Source organism: Alligator mississippiensis, chromosome 2 (assembly GCF_030867095.1).
Source record: "Alligator mississippiensis isolate rAllMis1 chromosome 2, rAllMis1, whole genome shotgun sequence".
Lineage (NCBI taxonomy): Eukaryota > Metazoa > Chordata > Crocodylia > Alligatoridae > Alligator > Alligator mississippiensis.
In genome coordinates, this window is record NC_081825.1 from 201478322 (window position 1) to 201504137 (window position 25816).

The 25816-nt window shown below is 40.0% G+C and overlaps 1 protein-coding gene across 8 annotated transcripts in view; it reads left to right on the forward strand.

Moving 5' to 3' along the window:
• The window catches only part of TEAD1 (TEA domain transcription factor 1), a 248489-nt gene that overhangs the window by 158968 nt on the left and 63705 nt on the right, over positions 1–25816 (forward strand). For 4 of the 8 annotated variants that reach the window (XM_014602349.3, XM_059722693.1, XM_059722694.1 and 1 more), the window contains 3 exons: positions 10178–10242; positions 15554–15616; positions 15705–15767. In XM_014602349.3, the coding sequence (XP_014457835.1) occupies positions 10178–10242; positions 15554–15616; positions 15705–15767 (191 nt within the window). The other 4 variants (XM_059722691.1, XM_059722690.1, XM_059722692.1 and 1 more) reach the window with 4 other exon arrangements.

Genomic DNA, 25816 nt, shown 5'->3' on the forward strand with positions numbered 1-25816 from the left:
TAGAACTGCATTTCTAGGTATAAAATCTCCACAAAGTGGTACTTTGTGCTGGTGAAAGAAGTAGGAAACCAAGCTTAGTGGTTGGATGCATCCCAGGATCTTTCATAGGCTGGTCAAATGTTTCTCCCCTTGGCCCATATGCAATCAGAACCTGTCATCGCATGGAGACTGATTTAAAAAAAATCCTGAATATAATGCAAATTTAAATACCTCTTTGCACCTGCTGTGAAAACAAAACATCTTCACTGCACTGGACACAGGCACCAAATAATTTATAGGTCAAGTAAACAGCTTTTGAAAACAAAGGCAAGCAACACCAGTAGAGAATCTGTGGAGCTGAAAATAAGCCAGCTCAGACTGCCATCACTCTTATGTAAATTAATTCCTTCCTTAGCACCCCCTCCCCAGAGCAATAAGATGGGCACACCAGTCTCCAGCTGAGGCTTCTGATATTTACCTTCTTTAGAGAGTCATTGAATTTGGTCAGAATTGGAATCACTGAACAAGAGAAGTGACCAGCTCTCCTACAATCTCATTATAGTAAATGCTGAACTGAGAAATCATGTCACAGCTTTTTTTTTCCATTTATAATGTCATCCTTGGAAGAAATCTACCTCTCCAGTGCTGTGGTTTTTGCTTTTGCAGTGACATTAGGTATGAATGTCACTGTACCAGCTAACAAACAGAATGTAACATCAGTTAGACCATAGTCCACTACAGAAGTGTGAACACAGGTGTAAAGACATATTTGGATGGACAATTACACTATTTTAAAAATTAGCTCAGTGTTTGGAAGATTTGTTCACTGACAGCTAAGCCTCTGAATGCATCACCCATACAAAGAGAGAGAACTCCAATAATGCGTGTTCTTATTTAACAGAAAAGAAACATGTACTCCACTTTCCAGAAGTGAGATTGTTCTGACGTTGTATAACAATGTCAGTTCTTCCGTACCATACTATGCATGTTTTAATTGTTTAATTTCCTAACTTAGTCATATAGATTTTCCATTATTGTAATGTTAAACTGTATGAACATAAACTTACTGTGTAGAACAAGCCTTTCATTATAGGGTTTTTTTTGTGTGCAGTAAGTTTTTGACCCTTTAGATACCTCCCTCATATGATCTAAATCCAGTCAAAAGGAATACACATGCGTTATTTTGAACTTCTCCCATTTGTAGTTTCTGAACCATAATCATGTACTTTGAACTTCAAAAGCACGATATACATAATTGACAATAATGGAATCATTTTAAATGAGTGTATTTACATGGTAGTCATGTTACATTCCTCAGTACTTAAAACTTTTTTTTACATATGCAAGTTATACATGAGTAAATATCCAAATGCCATGTGTGCTATTTAAATGTAACCTTAATAAATTCTGTTATGACAAAAAGAAATAAAATTTTAATAAGAACACTTACTTCATCCTTCCTAAAGAATAACCCATAGAAGGTAAATCAACATATAAAATTTAACCTCTGCAAACAAATGTTATTTAAACAACTGTAATTCCTCTAAAAATGGATCTCCTCTTTCCTTGGGGAACAAACAGAATTGAAACCACCTACTGAGAAATTCTATTTTGCTAATTTTTTATCTATTGTGATGCAAATAGTGGTTTTAATTCCCTTAACTCATCCATCATGCATGACAGGTCAGCCAGGCTATTGTTTGTGTATTTGAAGGATTTCCGTCCAAATCCAACTTTTTACCAGCAGTTTTGGGTAAAAGTCCTTTTTATCTGAGTGTGTTTGTGCCATGTAAAATCAGTATTACTTCAGAAAGCAATACAGTAATTGCATGTACCTATGAATGTCTATAGGTTACTAAGATTTCTTACGTTAGCTGCAAAAAAATAATTTGTTGCTTTAATGTGTCAGATTAAGGACACATAGGTTTTTATATAATCTATTAAACATCTGTAGCTGAACCAAAGAAATGGCAAAGACCAAGTTTGGGGAGTTCTTTGTGTGGGGATTTTTTTTGGTATTGTCTGAAACCTAAAAATAGACACTTGCTTTAAATGTGTTTTTGTAAAGGCAATAAAGTAGTTTATAGTGCATAGCAAACTAAGTAATTCCAATGCAGCAAATGAAATTCAAGTAGATTTTGGGAGTGTTTAAATTTTAATTAAACTGGACTTGGAACACATTATAAATGCTGCTGCTTTTGTTGAGATGACTGACAGTGACAAAATATTAATCTCATGAACTGATAAATTCTGAAAGGATAAAACATCTCTGTACCATTTTGACTCTGTTTGAAATATTTGTTCCAGGTGTCCTTTAAAAAACTTAGAAGAATAAAATTTGAAACCCACATGAAATAAACATTGCTTATATGGAATATTCCACCATTTGAAAACAAGCCAAGCAGGATCCAAGTCATCTTTATTTGTGTCACTAAAGATTTTTTGAACCAGATGTGTCTGTGGTTTTTTTCCTTATTATTATTATCTTTAAAACTGAAGCTGGGAAAAATATCAAACTATTGCATGGAAGCCCTAATATTAAGAGAATAATCATCCCATGTTCCTGTTAGGTCATCCCATGTTTCCTTTTTGCTTTGTAAATTATCTTGTAGTACTCCTTAAATCTGAAGTAATTTTCTTTTTTTCCCTCCTTTTTCTATAGCAAAAACCCTTTTCTGTGTTTTTTGAGTACTGAGTATCATGTTAGTATGTCATTGTAAATGTTAGTTCATTAATACTCAAGATTCCAGATGCTTTTTATTTTCCTGTGCCTTTTCGTTTTCCTGTCCTCTTGGGCTATCCAACTTGCAATATACTCTGCTAAAGTTCATATATAAAAATATGCTACTGGCTTTTTTTAGTTTTATTTATAAATGTGGGTATAATATATATACATCTAGAGAGGTGTGTGTATATATCTAGATATAGATATCTATTACACCCACACACTCATACATGAACAATACCTGTTTAAGAAACTCCAGGAGCTCAGTGTTGTCATAATTCTTCTCCGATGGTCGATTCCTTTGGCGGATCCTGTTTAAACTTGGGACCCAGTTCTGCACGCCCTTACGGATTTAGTTATGTGCTAAATTATATGCTGGGGGGGGGAGGGAGAGGAGAAGGGGAACTAAAGGTACATAAGATATTCTACAAATTCTGTATATTGAAAGCCTCTATCACAGGTCATAACACAAGGGAGAGAGTAGCTATTGGACTTCCTTCTCTGCAAATTACCTCCACAGGTGGGTCCATTCACTTCTCTAGGCAATGGCATGCCTTACTTTTAGACCCCTGCTTCTCTCTGAGTGTAGCTGAGCCAGTGCAGAGGGGCAAATACTGTGCTAGGTTAGGAACTGAGGCAGCTGCTCTCCCCAAGGAGCAAGGGAAGAGCAGCTTCCAGTTCTTCTCATCAGGCAGTACCACTATGTGCTGCCTTATATTCACATTGCCAAATGTCAGTGTCGACCCGAGTCCCACTGATTTGCAGGCTGACTTTACAGAATCTGGCTCTTTAATGCTAAACTCTCTGAACAGGTGCTCCATCTTTGTTTTGTACAGCACTATGTGTATTTATGGTTCTAATCTGTCTCTCCCCCCCCCCCCCCCCAAAAAAAAAACCCCGAAAACCTACCCAAACAAACGAAAAAACCCAAACCTAAAAAACAAAAAAGAAAGCCGAAGTGAAAATCCTGGAATTGTTTTAATCAGATTATTTGATAAATTAAAAAAGTAAAAATGCAGGAGTTACTGTGTTACCATCACTTTCCTCACAGAGATACAGTAAGCAACATTTTGCATGGCATGTTAGTCCTGTATAAAACTATGTATGGTTTGAATGAAATAATGATCTTGTTCTTTTTTTTTTCTTTTAATTTTTATTAATATTTGAAATATTCATGGTCTTAGGCTTCTATAATTGTTGTAAATTTTAATCTCTGTTTGATTAACAGTAAGTATTGTCAGTTCAGAGGTTAAACTCTGTTGCTGAAGTCATTCAGGAAAATTCAGCAGAAGTGCAAATATGACAGAAAAAGCAAAACAATATGGCAAAGGAATATTTGCTGACTTAAGAGCGCAGGATCAACACCAATATTTTTCCAGTGATGCTAAATCTCTTGTAACTGCTAAATTGGATTTGTAGTTGAATGAAGTATCAGCTGCTGTTGGACGAGCCCATAAAGGCAGGACGGCTAGCCTTTTGTAGGCAGGGCTTAAAGGACGATTGATATGTTTTAGCACTTCTGGGATTATTGTGATTAAGAGGAAACCATTCTGAATGATAGAGAAAAGGGTGTAAAAATACACAGTCCACAGCTGGTAAGCAGCATGTGTTTGCTATAAGGGGAGGTCATGACTAGTTGATCCTGCTGGTTCTGGTGTTGATTGACAGATAAGAAAGCTTGATATTATGAAGGAGGCAATTTCTTTAAGGAACCGTATTTCAGAGTGCATGAAAGTATAAAAGCAAAAAATTGTTAGACTCTGGAAAGGACACTGTGAGCTAAATGTTCAAAAATATATAGCTGCAAAATTCAACATATGCTGTGAAACTTGAGAGAGAGAAGAGAGTTCAACCCAGTTGTATGTCTGAGAGCTCCACTCAGCACTTACAAGATAGTCTTTGATATGTCTGGGTTCTTCTCTTTTTTCCTATACACAAGTCTTAAATAAAACCCACTGTGTCATATACTAGAAAAAACCTATGCTAGATGTATGAAATTGTAAACTGTTAAGCATCTGGTGAGTCTGAGGTATTTATGTCCCTCTGCTTTATGTAATACAGAAATCTTACATTAAAAACACCGTTTTATTTTTATTAAACACCTGCCTCCGAACTCTGTAGGCTGTTTTGTCTTGTCTCGCCTCTCCCCCACATAGAATTGTAGCTTGTGTCATTGATTGTATTTTTTTTTTATTTTTTTTTTTGAAGCAACCATCTGAACGCTCGCAAATGTACGTTTAAATGGTTGGATCTCTGACTCTTTTTAGTGGGGCTGTACCTCTTTCAAAATTTGAGTTTAGCATACCACACAGGAAAGAACACAAGCTTGCCAACTCCTGCTGAGCGTTTTTTCAAGCCTGTGAAAAGAATGAATTATTCAGCAGTAAGCATGCTTACAGCTGGCCATTTGGGAGCTTTGATGTGCGAATCAGGCGGTTGCATGAATGCCCTTATTGTCATGTTATGTGTACACAGTGTGTGAATTATTGAAAATAGTGAGGCCTGAGCCTCATCTGGTAGAGATTACAGTGCAGGCATGCTGGGTGAAGGTCTGTAATTGAAAATCCCCAGATGCTGTTTATTTGGCCTATGTCACATGACCTTCTGCAGTAAGCTTGTCTGAACAAAATGCTGCCGGCATAGGAAGCAGAGCCCAACCCCCCACCCTAAGCCTTCTCAAAACTCAGTATGTGGACGACTTAAACACCTGCCCATAATATTTTTAAGAGCTTAAAATAGATTTGCCCATAACGTTTAAATAGAGGATGTCTTACTTATGGGTTTAAACTGCTTAACCAGTTGTTGACTTATAGAGCTCTTTTATCTACAAGAGGCTTTTTGTTAGCTAATTTAGCTTTCAGATGTCTTCAGAAAACACCACAGAAACTTTTTGTGCAAGTGCTCCCACCGCCTAATGTTATTCTGACGGGATGGAGTGGAAAAGTTTAAGACTTGGTCCTGCAATGTGCTGTGTGTTCCTAGAAGGTGCTGAGTGTGTCCAGCCCTCCTGCCTTCGATAAGGAACACTCAGAACCAAGACTTCTGATTAAAAAGAGAAAAACAGAGCCCAGCCCAGCTCTTGCTGAAGTCTGTGGAAAGATTCCCATGAAATACAGTGAGATCCAAATGAGACCTGGGCTGCACTACAAAACAAAGACGCTAAGTCCCGCTTGCCTCTCTCCTGTGAATGGTTCCAGTAAAGCCAGTGAAAGAGCTTGCATAAGGTGATCAGTAGTTGGCATGCTGTCTTTTATCGGGAATGGTTCCCACAATATTTCCCAAAAATGAGGCCTCCTTTAGAGGTGTCACATTGGATACCCAAAAATTCAGGTACCCCCAAACCAGTACGCCCTGCTGAAAATCTTGTTCAGGATGAAAAGCCTGTTATGGTTATGAGGCTTTGGTAGATCAAATGTTTACATTATGGGATATTAAACACACACGTGTGCAAGGTGCTTGAAAGTACTTTGTCTTGCTCCACTCCCAAGGGCTTGGGGCAATTAACAGCATGTAGTCATTTAAAAAAGAGGATCTCTGCTTATTTGTTCATTACCTGTATTTTGCTGCTGAATATGAACATTTCTTTCTTTTAAATTAGTGACTGATTTTTCAGGTTATTAAATGGTTTAATTGTCTATGTTTAGTTTGTTTTTTATTGTTATTATATGGATTTAGAAGTTATCTATTACTGTGAGCTCTGAGTGCAGTGGTTTAATTTGTGTCATTACCATTTCAAATGGGGGACCAAAACACCATGCTGCCTTGCATCTAGAAAACCAGAAGGTGCAATTCACCACCATGTTGCTCCAGTTTAATGCTGGCATAACTCCACTGATTTTAGCATAACACTGGATTGCTACATCAGGGCCAGAGAATGGAAAGCGACCTGGCTTGACAGTTTAAGGGGCCAATCCACTACTGGTATAAATTGTTTTAGCTCCATGGCAGCTGATCATCTGTCTCCGAGAAGCCATAGAGTGCAATGGGGGCGTGCGTGTGTGAGTGAGTGAATGCCAGCTGAATTGCCAAGTGTGAATTATGAAAAATCCTTGGGATTTGAGGGACTACTAGAAGTTTGATCGTAGTTTAAAAACACTCTTTTTCTCCATTCATGGGTATCTCTACATTTGTGGGAGTGCAGGCATGTAAATATGCAAGAGAATACCTGCTTGTGCCGCAATTATTAAGAATTTTGTTTTCACCAAAAAAATGCTTTTACATAGTGTTACGATTATAAGTTCATCTCTCACTTCCCCCAACCATAAAAAATTTCACTTGACTCATACACAATCTCCCTATAATAGAGCCCTCAACAGTCTTGACTTTTGTACTTACAGCATGTTTGTGCTTGCAATAAAAATCCCAAATTAGAAGTTTTACAGTGCAGTTTTTATTTTAATATTTTTAGAACATTTAACCCTTTGGCTCCTTTCCTCGGTTACTTCAGTTTCCTGTAAGATTTTGTAAGGAGTGGTACAAGGAGTTTAGCTGTAGTTATCAACTTATATTAAAAGAAAAAGCTGTTTCCTAGATCTGTATCTGAAAATATGGGGTTGACTTCCTAGTACTGCTGATTTATAAGTGAAACAATATGTATGTCAACAGGGTTGAAAGTCTCCTTTTCCATGGAATCTTTCCGGGGCAAGTGTTGTCAACTTCCACATCATTTTTCAGTTAGAAGTAAAATCAAATCACTAAGTCTCATAATTGTAAAGGAAATCTTCTAAATCTGATCCATATTAACTACAATCACAAATATCTTCCTTCCGCTACAGAGGGCACTTCAGTGTGATGCATTTGTATGCAAGAGGAGTCAGGGGTGTGGAGGAGTGAGTGGGTCCTATCTTTACTGGTTTATAAGAAGGACATACAAGGCTGCGAACCCCAGCTTGGAGCTGTGGTCCAAAGTGCCATACCCACGAGAGAAGCAGGGCCTGTGAGCCTAGCTACGATCTTTGAGAGGTTTGACTCTTGAGTTGATACGCTTGAAGGGAGGTTGCTGCCCTCAGATCTCTCTGTTTCTTGAGATGACGGTGGAGGGGGACCTCTCTATAGCAGGCAGGAAGCCTTCTTAGCTGGTCTTGAGACCAGAAGGCAGAAGCTTCCTCGCTTATCCTTTTTCTGCCAGCTATTTTGGGTTGGCTGCTGCTCAGCCTGGAAGGATAGTTAATATGAAGGCTTTAAACTGTGATTTGGAGAGGTCTAGTTCCTTTCATGTGCCAGACAATATTTGTCTTGCTTTATGTTTGAAGCCTAAAAAATGGTGTTCAGGTTTCTCAGGTGACAATGGCTACACTCATATTAAACTCTTTATTGAGACTTAAATGAGTCTTCCACTTTGGTTAGACTTGGAGCACATTTCTTCACTGCTTGAAAACCATGGCCAATAGAAAATCTGTAAGACTGCACTCCTGATTTACCTTATCTGCTTGCTCTCTGTTCTTAGCATGATAAAGGAGAGATCATGTTACCCCTGCTTGATTTACTCTGGTTAGGGTAGACTTGAGCTTATGTTGTGTGAGAGTTAGCTACCCAGATCCCTCAAAGGGCCAGCTATCTTGTGGATCGGATTTTCAGTTTAATTGCTGCTTTTCAGATTGACCAATTTGGATACTTTTCTGGAGTTGTGATTCTAGTAATTTCCAGTTTCTGTTTATTAATGAGTTTGTGCATTCTGATTATTGAAACCTTGCTTAGAGAAGGGGGAAGCTTAGGCTGAATCCTCAGTTCTGCTGAATTCACACCCTGTGGCTCTAAGCCAGCTGTATATATACTCCCCTTGCTCTCAGGCTGGCAAGAAGTCAAAACATGGTCTGTGGTATCTAGCTGAAAATGGCATCATGGTTCAGAGTGCTGGCATATATTGGTCAGATGAATAGATTTAGTTCTTGGTTTCGTACATGTTGGGTAAAGTTTCTAGCCTCTATATACAAGCACTATTTTCATTCTAAACTCTAATATGAAAGTGTGCCTAGTACGGGTATAGAAAACTTGCTTTAGAAAAGCATTAATCTTCTAGAATATTAGTAAAGGGACTTCTATAAATGTATTTATACCTAATAATTTATTTGTATGTAGAAATGCCTGATTTGAGTACACAAATATAGGTGTGTATATAACTGTTTGCTCATGTAACATTTGGCTCTTAAAATATGGCCTTATGAGTCTTTGTAAAGAGTCACTCCCATTGCATTACCCCTGTAATTACTTATTCCAGATAATAACTCTAATGTGCTGCAAACCCAAACTAAAGGGGAAGAGAAAGAGAATGAATTTTATATGTATGAATTCCATACAGTATTTATCTGTTTACAAGCACAGAAAGCCAATGAACTACAGAAAATACAGGAAGGCTCTACTCAGGGAGACACCCCTCTCCATTTAGAGAACAAGACAGAAGAAAACTAAAAATACAGTCCAGTAAACTAATAGTGATATATATTCTGTTTCGGAAGTACCCATTGAAAAATAGATGCCTTGTTAAAGAACTGCCACTCTATCCAACAACAGCAAACTAATATGAACAAGAGAACAGCTATGAATGCCCTCTCAGCGCACACCCTGCCAGTTAACTTGAAAATGTCTTGGTGGATGGTAGAACTTGATTTCTCAAAGTCAAACTTTTAGCCTTCTCTTAAGATATTCTTATCTTCAACCACCTTATTCTCACTATACCCACACTTCATTCTGGGTGTGTTGAATACAAATAGACCTTTTAACTTAAACATACCATCTTTTTATCATGTCCCAGTTTATGCAGATCATGGAAAGTATAAAGTGAAAATAAATAGGGCATCATGTAGATGTCACTGACCTCCTTGTGAGCAATATTTAAGAAAGAAATTAGTTTAAAATAAGTTTGCAGTTTAGTTGGCTAGGAACAGAGCCTCCCAGCCATTTTAGAAACTGAAATGCTGACTATGTTTCAAACAGAGATTTAACATAACATGTAATTCTGTCTTATCAGAATTATTACCTGAGTTATGAAAGTTAGGTAGAGAAAGGTACAGTAGATCCTTTGAAAATTAGCTATTCCTTCAGGTGCCTGACAGTATAGACCCAGGTTTTGGCCCATGTGACTTGGCAGTCAGTGATAGAATCTGGGAAATCTGCAGCAAGTCTTGACCCTGTGGGACTCTCTTTCCTCAAACAGGGGGGTTCCAGTATTACAGCCGGTAGAGAGCATGAACCCAATTGCTGGTGAAGGGACATGTCTCCCCCAGTATCTGGATCTACCTGAGGTGGTGGTATTCATATGTCTGTACAGCTTGAACAGGAATGTATTACATTCCTAATGTCCAATTTGCACTGGAAAGAGAAAAATAAAAGATAAAAAATATTGAAGAATGCCACTTTTGCCAATGAAAAATCTATGAAGTAAAATGACATTATCATCTCATTTGCTGTTTGAGAGCAATACATTTGTACATTTGTTGCTGTTTGGGTCTCATTGTAAATACTTTTTTGTTTCAGGTAGGAATGAATTGATAGCCAGATACATCAAACTTAGAACGGGAAAAACACGGACCAGGAAACAGGTAAACAATCCAATGGGAAACTATGCATGTCAGAGAATGACAAAACATGGCATTTTTGGCTGCAGTGGCTGTCTGTGCTTCAGCTCTGTGAGATGATATGTTGAGTTCATGACTGTGTGCTGCTTAAAAAAAAAGTTATTGTTTGTGATGTTTTCATCATTTCAGTGACCATTATTAGGCATATTTTAAATTAACTTTCATATATATGTAGCTATTATTCCCTGAGTGTGAAAAGAATGTTTTGTAAGTCAAACTACAAACAAAGCATCTTGCATTACTCTTATATAAAGAGAATGATAGAATGTAGTTATTCTGATACGATGAATAATGGAACAACCAAATATCTAGTTAAATATCTAGTTACTTCATCTAAGTAGCCTTAGATGTGTGTGTTGGAAGGGGGTGGGGGAAAGGGGAAAGGATTCAGAAAACTCGTTCTACTTATTTGCCCTATCCCTGATCAGTAGTTGTTAGAGAGTGGAAGAAAAGAGTTGTCTGAAAAGAGACTTTGTTCTCTTGATCTGGAAGATTTCATTCATAAGCAAGTCAGCATAAACCCCTAACTAGTCTTTAGTCTGTTTCAGATTATTATTACATATTCATTAAGGTATCTCATATGACTAGATTCTTTACTTTTTATACCCACAATGATTAGCTGTCTTTCAGATACACACTTTAATCTTTGTGTAGTTTATGTTTTGGTTACTAGCGTGCTAGTTTTTTTAAAAGCTTGCAAATCACAGAATCCCAGTCCCTTCTCTAATTTTGAGCGTTAGATTCTAGTTCTCCCCTTCAGTGCGTCTTGCGAAGGCTTTTACCCATGCGTGGTATGCATGTTTTGTAGCATGTAATGCTGACTCAACACAAATAAAGATGTCTACTGCCAGGGCTCACATTTAAAGTGTTTTGAATTGGGTGACATTTTCACTTGGGTAATGTCATTTGTCAGGTAAGAAGAAACTTAAAGAACAAAAAAACCCCATGAGAAACGAGAGAAACTGCAGTAAGTAGAGAAGGTATAAACAATACATAGGCAAAGAAATCCAAAAATCCAAAGTTCTGCTTTCTCATGCCTGTGCAATCTTCATTAGCTTGGGAGTTGCACAGGTGTAACTGAGAGCGCAGAATGATTGGAAGCCTTAAACTACATGGCTTGGATCCTCAGCTGTTGTAGGGGTGTGGACAGATGTAACAATTAAAACATTTCAGATGCCTTTGAAATGTTCCAAAGGGTCAGCAGGACACACATACAAGCCCTTTGAAACATTCCAAAAGTGGCTGAAACCCTCTAAAATAGTACCTCCCAAAGTGAAGTACTATTTTGGAGTGTTGCACTTGTTATGCCTGATCAGGGAGGGAGGGAAATAGGGGTGGACAGCCTCCCTACTATCTGGCTCTGGGTCCTGGGGCACTGTTGGGACCCTGCTGAGACCTGGGCATTCCCTCCCCTTCCTCCACTTCATCCCCCCTTCTCCCCCCCCACTTAAATCACTTCTCTGGGTTCTCAGCTCTACCTTCCCCGCTACCTCCTGTCCCTATGAAAGAGGAGAAGGTAGGGTGGGGGGAGGAAAATGGAGCCATCAGTTGCTGCTGCCTCCTTGAGCACCCCTGTCTGGCACTAGAGGAGGTGCACAGGTTTGAAACATTCCAGCCAGGAATGGCACAGGGGCCATGTGTGCATAGAGAGGCATGGGACCCTATGTGTGTCTCCTATCTGAACTGTTTCTTTTATAACATATTTCTAAGCACATTTCACTTGGAAATAGCTTCTTTAGAGCTCAGAGAGCCATGATGATTTATATGAGCTGAGACCTGGTCACGCATACACACATGTACAAAATACTTCTTGCTGTTTTCATAAGGTTTGATTCTCATTACATTTGAGAATTCTTTGACAAAACTGAAAAATGCAGTAGTGTAAGTATACATGCAGGGGAAACCCAGACCTCCACTGTCACCCCTAGACGAGAAAAATAAAAATGTTTGAAAATCCAGTATATATACTGGACTATAACAATGTTTAATCTAAGTACACACTCTTTGGTTTTGAGAATTCATTAAGACTTTATCCAAGTTGGCCTTCAGGGATCAGGCTCTGTTTAAACACTATAAAACAGTGGTCTCCAACCTTTTCAACCTTTTTAAGTTAGAGATCATTTTTTGAATTAAAAAGCAACCCAAGATCTACCGTGTGCTGCCGCCACCCCCCGCACCTTCCACCCCTGCAGGTCAGTCTGTGGGGAAGGAATGGGGGAGCAGATTGAGGCAAAGGGAGAAAAAATTATTGGGGGGTGCCCCCCCCAGCATTTAAGTCTGGGGGGGAATGGGTGGGGGGAGTGGAAAGGGTCCTGGCAGTGGGGGGGCAGATCGAGGCCCAGCTGTGAGGGAGGGAGCGGGGCATAGGTAGGAGCAGGGGCTGCACTGAGTGGGGCCCTGGCCAGGCCAGGTGGTGGGACAAATGAAGGCCTGGGGTGCATATGCCCCCTGGGCCCCTGCTTGTCCCCCACTCTCCCCAGCCCTTGCTTCTATCTGTGCTCTGCTTCCTCCCTCTTCACTGGGCCTCGATTTTCCCCCACCTCACAGCGGTGAGAGGGAGTGTGGTTGGAGAAGGGGCAGGCCCTGCACAGGCAGGATGTGGGAAGGGGTGGGGCACACAGCCCAGGGGGAGGTGTGCCCCCGGATCTGCACGCTGATTGGGCCAGCTGCCGCTACGGGCTGGGGCCAGGGCAGCGCCAAGCTCTTCCTGGGGAGTTCGCCTAAGCTGCACTGCAAGCGGGGGCCTGTTTGTGCTGTGGGCCCTGGCTGCGCTGCACGCTGGACAAGACACCACTGCCAGGCACCGCTGCTGTCCCACTGCTGCTTTATTGCTCTGAGCTGCTGGTCCCAAGCTGGGGGGTGGCCTGTGTCAGCTGTGCAGTGCCGGGGATGGAGGCAGGACTGGAGCAGGGCACCTGCCCAGGGGTGCCACCGCCTGGCTTGAGCTGCTGCTCCCAGGCAGCTGCCCCACTTCAGTTCTGCCTCTGTCCCCAGTGCTGCATGACTGACACAGGCCACCCCCAGCTCAGGACAGGCAGCTCAGAGCAATAAAGCAGCACTGGGACAGCGGCAGTGCTCAGCAGTAGTGTCTTTTCTCAGAGGTGCAGCACAGCTGGGGCCTGCGGCACAAACAGGCCCCGGCGTGCGACGCAGCTCAGGCAAGTTCCTCGGGAAGAGCCTGGTGCTGCCCTGGCCCCAGCCCGCAGTGGCAGCTGGCCCAGCCGGTGTGCAGATCTGGGGACATGTGCCCCCATGCCCTCCTGGGCTGTGTACCCGCCCCCCCCACCCCGCCTTCCCTGTAACCTACCTATACAGGGCCTGCCCCTGTTTCAACCACACTCCCTCTCTCACTGATGCTGCACCTGCCCTTGCTGCCTGGTGTTTGGGGGGGCACATGCCCACCAGTCTGTGTGTAGTGGAGGCAGCTGTAGTTGTGGGCTGGGCTTTGCGCCCCAAGCCCCACTGCAGCTGGCCCAGGAGCAGCTCAATGCCGCATATCTCCACCGTGGCTCAATGCCACATCTCCTACCGCTGGACTGAGCCCAGCGGCAGGACGCACATGGTGTTGGGTAACTCCTGGGCTAGCTGCAGCGGGTTTTGGAGCACAAAGCCTAGCCTGCAGCGGCAGCTGCCTTACCACGTGCACAGATTGGGGGGCACTTGCCCCCCGGGGCCTCCGCCAGGGTGCGTTCAGCAGTGGGAGCTTCCTCTGTGCACCTGGACAAGCTGCCTGTACTCAGCCCTCCTGGCTAGAGCCCCACTCACCGGTGGCAGGGTGCACAGAGGGGGATCTTCCCACTCACCCAACCAGGTCTGGTGTCAGGGGGCCATGGCTCAGCTCAGCCACGTGCGTCTTGTCGCTTGTACGTCCTGCTGCTCCCGATCGCCAAGCCTCTGACAGTAGACCTCAGTCTGGGGTGGGGCTTGCTAGACTGAGAGACTGTCAGGGGCTCCCCAATTGACTGGTAGATCATGATTCACTGGTTGGTGACCACCGCTGTAGAATATTGTTGCCCTAAGAACTGTGAGTTGCTTTAACGTACAATGACCTCAGAATTTTTATAAAATGGGAATAAGAATGTCTCTTCTCTATGTCCCTTTGTCTGGCTTGCCTATTTGCATTATAATCTCCTGAGGGCAGGGATTGTCTTCAGCTCAGTTTATGTACAGCTCCCAGCACTCTGGGCTCTGATTTTAGTTCAGTAGTTCAAACTCGCAGACAATACAGCCACAACAACAGCAGCAGTGGTAACAATTATAATAATGCAAGTGAGAGATTTCTCTGGTAACTTTTGTTACTATTGCAGTTTTAAAAATTTTTATTTGTGGATGTTTAATAATTTAATTGCTCAGCAGCTTGCATAATTTAATCCATTTTCATCCCCATTGTAATGGATTGTAATGCATGCTTGAGCAAACATGAATGTAAGTCACAGATCTTGATCATTCAGTCATCGCACCAGCAAAGTTTCCAGTAAAGTCAATCCAGCGCAGGACTGGGTTTCATACTAGTACATTTATCATTGAAACTGAATATGTGAAGATAATGGGCCAAATTCAGGCATTGTATTGGTTGATTTCAAAGTCGTTGCCTCTGCTTCCATTACATCAGTCTTGTAGACATGTGATTGATGTTCAGGTTACAAAGAAATGCAGTTTTACAGCTTGTTTCTTTGAGATCTGTAGTATGTCAGTATTTTATCAGTTGCTATAAAATGTAGAGCTCTTAATGGGATCAAAATGCAACCTAGGGATAATCATTTGAAGCTGAAGAATGTGATTAATGTTTTCTAATATTTTATGGTGCCACATCAAATATTGAAAACTGCCAGGCGCCTGATTCTGCATGCCCTGCAGAGTTGGGTAGTTCCTAGTCATGCAAGTAGTCCGGTTGACTCTTTGACTCCTTGAATGAGTAAAGGCTACTCATCTGCACATGGGGTTTGTATGATTCGTAACAGTGGGTATGTGGTCCACCTTGCATCCTGAACAGTGTCATCACTTCTCTTTTGTAACAGAACATTTAACTTAATACATTAAGAAGAAAAAGTTTAATCAAGTCACTGCAGTGATGACCCATATTGTTTAAGCCTTGGTGCTAAGAGCTTGGTATCTGGCTGGGAATGTGGTATCTTTAACAGCAGAGCTTACTGAAGATGCAAATAACTCCCCCCTCTCCCCCAGAAAAAAAGTAATTTAAAAAATAGATATTTTAAATTTGATTTCCTTTTTGTTTTTCTTTTGTTTGTTTTTTTTATAAATCTGAACAATGTAGGTGTCTAGTCACATACAGGTCTTAGCAAGAAAGAAAGTTCGAGAAATTCAAGCCGCCATTAAGGTACGTTTGGCTTGCCCAGTTGTAGGGGGCTTTTCATCTCCATGGTTACAGGCTTTTCCTTTGTTTCCTCCCTTCCCCTACCCTGCAGGTGTCTAGTCACATTCAGGTTCTTGCCAGAAGGAAATCTCGTGATTTTCATTCCAAGCTGAAGGTATGCGCTTTTCTGCTTTTGGGCTTGTGGTTGCTATGCATTTCACTTCCTGTTTTCCATGGTGATTGGTGAATGCCTGGTGCTGTGATTCTTGTAACCTAGTTTTCTTGCATGTGGTAGCTGTTTACATTTCTCTGTGTTTAATCTCTGATTTCTGCACTAGCATCCACATTAAAAATATTATTTTAACCCTATTCAAATGCAAAGTGAGCTACTCTTTGTAACTTCTCAGCACCTAAACATGATTGTTTTTTTAACACATTAGTTTTCTAACAGTTTAGTGGTAGATTGTTAGTGCATTTAAATAAAAGGAGGTTTTTTTGTGCACTTGTACACAAAAAAACAGTTCTATTGGTAATTGGAATTGTGATGCTTCTTTTCTTTTTCAAAATGCTTTTAATCGGTGCTTTTGAAATGCTTTCAAGAATACTTAAAAATAGATTATTTGCTCTAAACGCCAGACAGCACAGTTTATCTAGAAACTGTCGGCTGGGATTTACAGAGTACTGTCTAGTATCCTTTTAAATTAAATACTTTACATTTTTCTTGAAAACATTTTTTCCAAATTTAAAACATTTACTTTATTTATTCTTTGGAGAGTTTGTCAGCATCATGTTCAGGGAATATTACATATGCTTGTTTATTTTAACTCAATAAATTGTACATGCCCCCATTTTTTCAATTTCCCATAAGGAAGTTTCCTAGGCTAAGAGGAGCCTCTTGGAAATGACTAATAAGCATCTTTGCAAAAATTTCCAAGGGAAATCTGGTATTGTGCTGTGAGGGTTTTTTTGTTTTTCTTTTTATTAATATTACTTATAAATGCAAGGATGTTGTAGGATTTTTTAAGAAAAGAAACACATAACTCTTTTATATCTCTTCCTTTTTTTTTTCTTTATGCTGATTTTTTTTTTCAGAGAGGACAAATCATGTTTTTGTTCTAACTGAAAAGCAAAATGTTTCAGAAAGTGATTTCATAGTACTAAGTGGTAAGCACTGTGGATGCTTACCACAGTCCTGGAACTACAGTGTCTAAATAACGGACTGGCTTTATAACAGGCCTGTTTGACAGAAGCATTTGGTTTTCAGTATGTAGTGGGCAGCATGCTGGCAAGCTTGTATGGCTGTTGGTGGCTGGCTTTTTAGCTGCACTGGCTGAGCAGTTGGGATTCATGAAGAACAACTAAGACTTAAACATACTGCTTTTTAACCAACGGTGCAATAATACAGAGATATGTAGTAATGTAAGACAAAATTATCAAACCTGGGTGCCTAAAGTTAGACATCCAAAGCCAGATTAAGGCACCTAAGTGGCCTGACTTTCTAACATGCTGAGCACCTGCAGCTCCCATTAACTTAGATGAGAACTGTGAGTTCTTCGGACTATGAAAATCTGGAAGCTTATTTAGATGTCTGAATGTAGATTTAGGAGCCTAACAAAATGTTGTCCTTAAGTTTTTTTGGAAAAGTTATAAATATGTTTTTTATGACTCCAGCTAAAATATAAAAATACACTATTTTAAAACAGAACTATTCTTTATTACTGCACCTGTTGTATGATTCCTCCTGAAGCTTTTCACAGAGCAAGGCAGAAAACTAAACCCCAGTGATATTTAAATATTCCCTTTTCTTAGGCTACTCTGTAGGCATTTACAATGACTAGACATCAAAAAAGTTTTTGCTAAGGTTGTTGATTTTTAAGGTGCTGGCCTAAAAGGGAGCAGCCTGCTAGTATTATTAGTATTATCCATCTTTTACGTAATGGTTTTTTAAAGCCTACGCTCTCAGATGAGTGCAGAATAGTGGGTTGCAGCTCTTTTAGAGTTGAGTAAGAAGCTCTGTAGTGTAGCAGTGAAATTAACTCCACAGTTCTGGTGCTAACAGCTCCTTCCACTCTCATGCCTTACTAATTCTGGCGGTTCTCCACAAGACAGTCCCTTCAGGTCTCTGGAAAATGTATGTAGCAATGATACAGAAAGCATTTTTTTGAAAGGGGCAGTATCTTTAAAATTCAAATTTGCTAAAAGTTCTGTGAATAGAGCAGCACAAGGAAGAAAATGGGCCAGAGAAACACATTCTTAAATTTTGCTCTGAGAAATAAGCGGCTCTGGTCACAAATCATATAACCAGCCCTTTTCACTAAGAGGAAGGGGAAGGGGAAACCCAAGACTTTGCCTGTTTCTCCCGTCCCTTAATGGGAGCAGTTTTATTTTATCTCCAGTGTCCTAGCCTCCCTATGGGGCTGGTTTCTATGAGCCAGTGACAGTATTTGACCTCTCGCCCTAAAACAAAGGGTGTCTAGCATGTGGAGGGGATGAGCACATCCATGATTCTTCCCAAGCAGATGGCCCACCACTGCTGCGTTCTTCTTGGTAAACTTGGCAGGTTTAAGTAGCAGGGCCTTCTGGCTGTACTTGCCTCTTATAATGTCTACACAGTCCTATCCAGATAAAATACAGCTTCCACAGATTTCTTTTTCCCAAAAAATGGAGGAGTTTAAGTTTTGAGGAGGAAGCTAGTTGCTGTGAGCAAGGCAGCTATCATTCTACCTGCGCTTTAGGAAGAATCTCACTTCTCCAGATGTTTTGTATTAGAAGGATTGTCTGATTCATGCAGCAATAAAAAATTCTGCATCTAGCCACCCACACTGCCCAGCATACTCTGAAAATAACCTTCAGGAAATTATTAGAATGGAAGAACCAGATAGATTTTGGCATCCAAGGAATTTACATTTACTTTCTGTGCTGTTTTAGCATCAGTCTGGAATGTCCCCCAGAACACATAAGGGAGGTTATGCATTTTGTTTCTTGTAGGCATGGAGGCGCTAGTAGTTTGCTATATGAGAATCATCACCAGCAGTATCATCTTTTTCTGTTGCCTTTCAGATGGCTTTGAGCATCACTCAACAAGTAAAAGCTAACTGGATGCATAGTATCTGACATAAGAATGAATATTATTAATTCTGTATCTTAGCTCCTGCATTAACTATTGTTGGCCACTCATGCAGTCCTACATGGAGCTAATACTAGCAATTACTTTTTTGGAGAATAGTTTGGGTAGTATTCAGGGAACCAGTCAACACTTACAAATATATATGCCTCCAATTTCTTAATGATTGCATGAGGAGAAAATCATGTTAATGGAAAGAATCCAAGGATGTTTCCTGTCTGTCCATAATTACTCATTCAGCTCAATTCCTGATTAATGATCTTCCTCAAGTTCTTCATCTCATGTAATAAAACTATTCCCTAAGATGCTTCAGCTACAGAGTGTCCCATATAAACCTGGTAACTTTCTATGGAGCAGTTCAGCAATTGCTTTATTGGTGTTTCTAGGGGTATTTGGGATTGAACCAGCACTGGAGCATGCAGGACTTCAAGCTGGTGGTGCTTTATGGTAGATGTACTGCCCTAGCCCTTAGTCCAGTTATTCTCAACCTTTGAAGGGTACTGCAGGAGGTGTGAGGAGATGAGCACAAGCTTGGCCACTCCCCACCATCACTGTCCTGGCCCTCTGCAAGAACATAAGCACTGTAATAAATAATTCAGCTTTTGAAATGGGGTAATATTCAATTCACACAAGTTATGGAGGGATGCCTTGAGTCTAATGAGGGGCACCTTGAATCTGAAGAGCTTGAAAATCACTGCTGTAATCCATCTCTTGGCCAGTAATTTTTGTTGTTCCTAGCTATTATGTTGGACTGTAGGGCTGCCTATACAGGTGTTTGGAGGTGGTGGTGGTGGTGGGGTGTTTTCATTAGAATGGTTCCTGGGCAGCCACTCTAGTTAAAATGCCTCAGCATCCCATATATTAAGCTTCTACATGTTTAAAAATGGCTGCAGGATGCTGTATCTAAACCTCATTCGACAAGGTTTAGTTCAAGAGCCCTGTGGCTATTTTTAAATGCAGGAAGGCTTCATACACATGACGCTGTGATGACGCTGGAGTATTTTAATTGGAGCACAGAGCAGAGTATTAATTGAGTCTGCTCCAACATGTTCTAATTAGAATGCCAACAAGCATGTGCATAGGCAGCCAAGGGGTCTGACTACTTACCCCAGCAAGACATGGGTCTCTTGCCTTGTTCATGGTCTTATAGTAAACAACTTTTGATCTGAAGGTACCTTGTAGGTTTAATTTAAACCGGAAGATCATTCTACCTACCCTTTATCTAAACCAAGCTAATGATAAGGAGAATATTTGGCACTCTTGCTAAGGAATTTAAGGCATCTGATCTTATGATTCTCCTCTGCCAGGATCCCAGCTATCAGTGCCCTAGGAATTGGGTGGTATAATGTTGAAGCTCACCTAACTGATGATATTTCTTACCTCCTCACTGTAAAGTCTGTTTGGCAGGGCCAGTGTGCCTGTAATGTATGCCAACGGCTGCTCCAAATTGCTGGAATTTAGCTTACAAGGAGGAGATGTTTTATCTGTTAATGTTAATACTACATCTCAGAGACACCAATCTAGAATGTCTCACAGATCTATTGCCAGTAAGGTTTAACATTCTAGTTCCTTGTAGGCCAGGAGACTAGATAATCTAGTTTTAGGGGTCTGATGTTCCCCTCACTCAGAGTGTGGAAATTTCATCTGGAGAAAGAGGAAAGAGCACGCAGGAGAAGAAAATTCTTTGGGTATCTATACACGTGCTCTGGGGTGGACAGCATTGGGGTGAGGGATGCTTTAATCAGAGTGGCTCTCAGATGGGTTGCAGCCTTTTCTCTCAGAGCCGCACTAATTAAAGCACCCATAGTATCGTGTATTCAGCGTCCTGCACCTCAGAATGGCAGTGGGGAAATTTTAATTAAAGCTCATTCGATGAGCTAAAACGTTAAAGCACCCCTGCCGCCATTTTGAAATAGAGGATGCTGAATACACACAGTGCTGAGGCTGCTAGAGGACACTAATTAGCACACTCCAGCAGACTCAATTAATTGAGCCTGCTCCAACACATGCTAATTAGCACGGGTCAGAGCAGCAGTCCATCACGTGTATAGGTGCCCTTTGTGATAGAACTTATAAGGGAATTGTTTTTGAAGACAGCTACTCTTACTCAGGTGGAAAAGGCTGCAACCCATCGTTCTGAAGACCAAGAAACAACTGTATCAGGGAAAAAAATTCTGCTTTGCTTTCTCCACATTGGTAGTGGAGCCAAATCCTTGTATCTGCTATTGAAGTCAATAGGAGTTTTGCTTAAATAAAGAAAGAGACTGCATAATTTGAGTAAGAGTCTCTTTGACTTTGATTTCAGGTATTCTTTCATAGTATAAGATTAATTAAAGAGCAAAAAGAAGCATTAAAATACCTACAGTTCATACACATTACATGTTTTAAAATCCATTATTCTACATTCCACATTGAAAGATAAAAACGAAAATATTGTTTTCAATCATAGAATGCTAAAGATAGCTCTATAATTTTTAAATGAACAATGATAAAAGCCTTGAAAAATTCCCTTTGATGTGAATGGAGTCTTCAGCATTTTGAAATACAATAAGATGGATTAATTGCTACTCATTAGGCAGCAAGTTGGGACAGCTTTGAATGCGCATTCTCTTCTTGGCATTAGCTATTGCCTGGCTGAAATAGCCAGCTTTTGTATTTACTACTGTCTTCTCTAATAATAAGCAAATTGGAGATCGGGGCTAGAAACATTCAAGTGCTCTCTATCTTTTGTCCAGAACAATTGTATATTTTCATGATTTGTTTATCTTTTTTGAGCTGCAGCTAATAATTGCAAAGGTTATTTGAATCAATACAGTATATGAGCAGAAATAACATCTGCAAAATTACTTATTAGGAAACTATTTTATGTTAGTGTTACTGTAATATCCACTTTGTGAGCAAATTGCTGTTTCTTCTATATCACATTATATTTTTCTCCTACAAGAAAAGTTTTGTCTTAGAAATAATTGTGTAGGTTGTAGGGTTTCTTCAATTCATATGCTCTTCTGTTGTGCTTAATTTTCTTATGCTTAGATATTATTCAAAATCTATATGGACAACATGGTATTGATAGTCCTGTTTATCATTCTAGGATAACAGATCTTTTTTTTGTGGTAGAACTAGTTTATACTGATTAATTGAATTATTCTATTGTTTATGTTGGAATGAAAAAAGTCAAGCAAGAATCCTAATGTGCCTGTCAAGTAAAACTCTTCTTTTACCTTAAGTGGGGTTCTTTTTGCATTTTAAAAATTGTAATTTTATGATTTAGGGGAATTGTTCTCAGCTAATGCGACACCAAACTGAATGCGTTTAAAAACCCAAGGATCTGATTCATTAAAAGATATATTTTCCTTCTATATTAGATTCTTACATCTTGCCCATTACACACACATGTGCGCACACAGATTTAACAAGTAGAGTCTGCTAAATGCCATGAGTTGGATTCTGATTGTGTTTACACTGTTGAAAATCTAGTAACTTGAGCATAATTATCCCAGGTTGTCATCTGAAAAGCCAGCCCAATGCTCCTATATATATATATATATATCTCCATCTCCAACTATCAGAATTCTGTAATGGGGGAGAGAGATTATATTTTAAAAGTGGCATCCGCAATCTATGATTTACCAGGGTGTCATTCTTTGGCAGCAGCAATCCCATCAGAGTTCATAAATTAAGTAAGGTTAGGCCAGGTCAGTTCTGGATGGGACACATTTAAAGAATACTTTAAGCTGCTGCAGGAAGTAATGGTGTTGATACAGCTGGAGACACTCTTCCCTCTGAGGCTTTAACGTATGCCATTATATAGTTGAGTAACTTCATGGATTTCAGGGGCCTTATTTCAGATTTATATAGCAGTATGCAGAAGCAGGCACCCTATCTCAGGCAAGATATAAAATTACATTTCTAATCACTTGAGGTCATTGAAGATCCCATAGCATTCTCTTTTAAAGCAGGGGCTCTACCTATTTGTCTCAGTCAAATTCCAGCTCAGGTAATTATTGTAAGCTGCCTGCTTAAATTCCTCCTGCAGTTTTAATTGGATAGAGCTGTTTTCACTTTCTTTCTTGTGTAATGTTGCTGTGGTATTATTAATCATTTACTGTGCTTCCCCCTAGAAATGGTTGCATTTTAAGGCAGATAAAGTGCTCCCTTTCTACTTATTTTTCAGGCTAGGTGTGGCTGTATGCTCTGTGTTTAGTTTGTTTGGTTTTTTGAGGGGGAAGTGAGCAATGTTAGATAAGGACAGCATGTCATACTCTTATTTAAATAAAAATGAATCTCAAAATGAGATTTTCTTTGACTCTTTGGAAGATTAGTGTCTTAGGCCTAAATTAACAGGTATAGATCAGTTGCTACTCTCACTGACTTCTACTGGAGGAAAGAATACTCGGCATCATTTTAAATCATGGCCTCTTGTCTACTTGTATTTGTTTTTGAAATGAGAAAGTAGTGTAGGAAGGCGTTATTTAACTATGAAAAAGCTGCCTTTCTCATAATCTTAACAAACTGTGCAGGGCCAAAGACAAGGCCAAACTCAGGCTGATTCTAATTAATTTTTATTTTTGGTAGAATTCTTAAATCTAATTAAACCAACTGAAAAATAGGACAACAGAGACTTTCAGCAGTCTGTGAGACTGTCACTCTACTCCAGTGGTTCTCAACCTTGCTAGACTTGTGACACCCCTGGGTAGGCCTGTGGAACCCCTTGGAAAATACCAGCTCTCGGTTTTCACTCTTTTTTTAACTACAGAAAAATAATAGTTTTTTCTGTTGCAAAGGGCTCAGAAAGACCCCAACTATGGATTTCTATTTGAAATGTCTGGGTTTATCTTGTGAAACATGTTTGCAAACCTAATAGTGCTAACATTGCATGGCACTCCACGACACCCTTGAAAAAATTTCAAGACACCCCTAGGTGCCATAGTACCCTGGTTGAGAATTACTGCTCTACTCCTGGAACTGTTTTCCCACCATCTCATCAGTTCTGACCTTTATCGTCTGTCAACCTGACTGAAAATGTACCTATTCAAAGTGGGTAAAATTAATTGCCACTGTAAAAATGCAAATAGTTTAGCAGCACATAGCAGCAACACATAATCTTAATTATTTGGAGACTTCATGCCATAATGAGATTTTTAAAAAATAATTTCTTTTTTGGGGGCCTCTAGAATAATTTAAATATGCTCTCCATTGTATATTCCCTATAACTGCTCCAGTAATTCAGAAATGCAATAGTCATATCACTAATAAAGCATAGCGGCCTTCCAACCAACTACAGATATTATCTTGGCACTTGCTCATATGTAGAGCAAACTTGTATATGAAAATGAAAATCTCTCAAAGCTTGTTTTTTGGGTTTTTTAATTAATTAATTAATTTTTGTCTGTGAGAGTTCAATTCACTGTGGCATGAGTAATGGTCAGAAATGCATTTCTGTCCCAAGCCATGCATTTAAATATTTACCTCCATTATGTATAACAAAGACATGGTAGGATCAAAGCAATATAGGTTTGGGAGTGTTAGAAGGACCGAGCACTTGGCTTTACATTAGTGGTTGTCAACATTTTTGGACTCAAGGCATCCCTCTGAAAATGCCAGCTCTTTAGTTTTCACTCTTTTTTTTGACTACAGAAAACTAATGGTGAAGTTGTTTTGTTCCAAAGAACTCACAAAGACTGCAACAGATCAGACCATTATTGACAGTATGGATCTGTATTTGAAATCTCTGGGTTTATCTTGTGAATCATGTTTACATACCTAACTGTACTAGCATTGAGAGGATCTCAAAGCCACCCAGGGTGCCGCAGCACCTTGGTTGAGAAGCACTGTTTTCCATGATGGCACTGGATTTATTTTATATACAAGAGAAGAAGCTGTGCAGGAAACTGCTGGCAATTAGACCAGAAGCACAGTAGGAGTTTCTGGTGATGACATGATAATCACAAGCGCAGAGTTCATTTAGTTCAGGAGGTTACTAGGATCAAGAAGTTTGTGTGTATGCTGTGTCACTTGGCTCACATACTTCTCATGCAAGATATTGCTCTCTTCTGCATGTTTGCTTTTGCAAAGATTCAGCCAACTGTACATGAGATTTAAAGTGTTGACTTCTTCAAACCTAATTTTAGGGATGTGCCTAAGTAAGGACTGATGGATGGGACTCCATGCCTACAGTCTTTAAGTCAGAAATTAAAGAAACCACAGATATTGCTTGAGGGCCATATTCTTACTTTTACGTGACTTTTCATTTACAGAGTTTCTTTCTCGCTGTTGAACAGCTAAAGAGATTGGCCCCTTAAACCAGCAGATCTCTTGAAAACTACATATATCTTAGGGAACTGACTCCTTGTGTCCCCTTTATAGCAGACCTGCTGTCCATTTATCCCTAACAGTTTTGCAGAAGCTGTGTTGCACACTCACTATTCCCTAAATTGGACTAGCAGGAGTAGGTACAGATGGGTCCACAGGTGTTAATATTGCCTCTAAAAGCACTAACACCTTCTCAGATTTCAGCCTTTAAACCTGAAGGGTGCAAAGCTACTGAGAACAACTACTCCTCTGCTCCACCTGCTGCCCTAATAAACCAGCAGAGGACCAAATATGTAAAGCTTTATCCAACAGAGGAACTTCCTCAGGGTGTCACAGAGCTCAGGGATATGTACTTCAGGACTGATACCCTTCGGCTAGGATCTACTGTTCTTGAGAGTGAGGAAGGATATTTTTATTATTAGTTTTAATGAATCAGTCCCTTGGTGCAAATGATTTACTTGCTTATGCCTAAGATTTAAGATTGAGCAAAATGTTCTTCCTTTGTCTCTTCTTACACTGTAGAGTATTTTACTAAAAACCTGCTATTGTGCACAAACATTTTAACAAACTGTTTGTTGTTGTATCCAGGTAACAAGCATGGTAAGTATTTTAACTAAACCAAGTATTATGTACTTCAGCTGTGCTTGGCAGAATTTTTGGCTAGCTTTTACTGTACTTTCAGCCTGCGCTGTTTCTAAAGGAGCTATTCCAAGGAAGAAACTGCTCACCTATCGTACTACTACCTATAAGCTTGAGAAGGAACGTATATGCAAATTCATCTACCATAA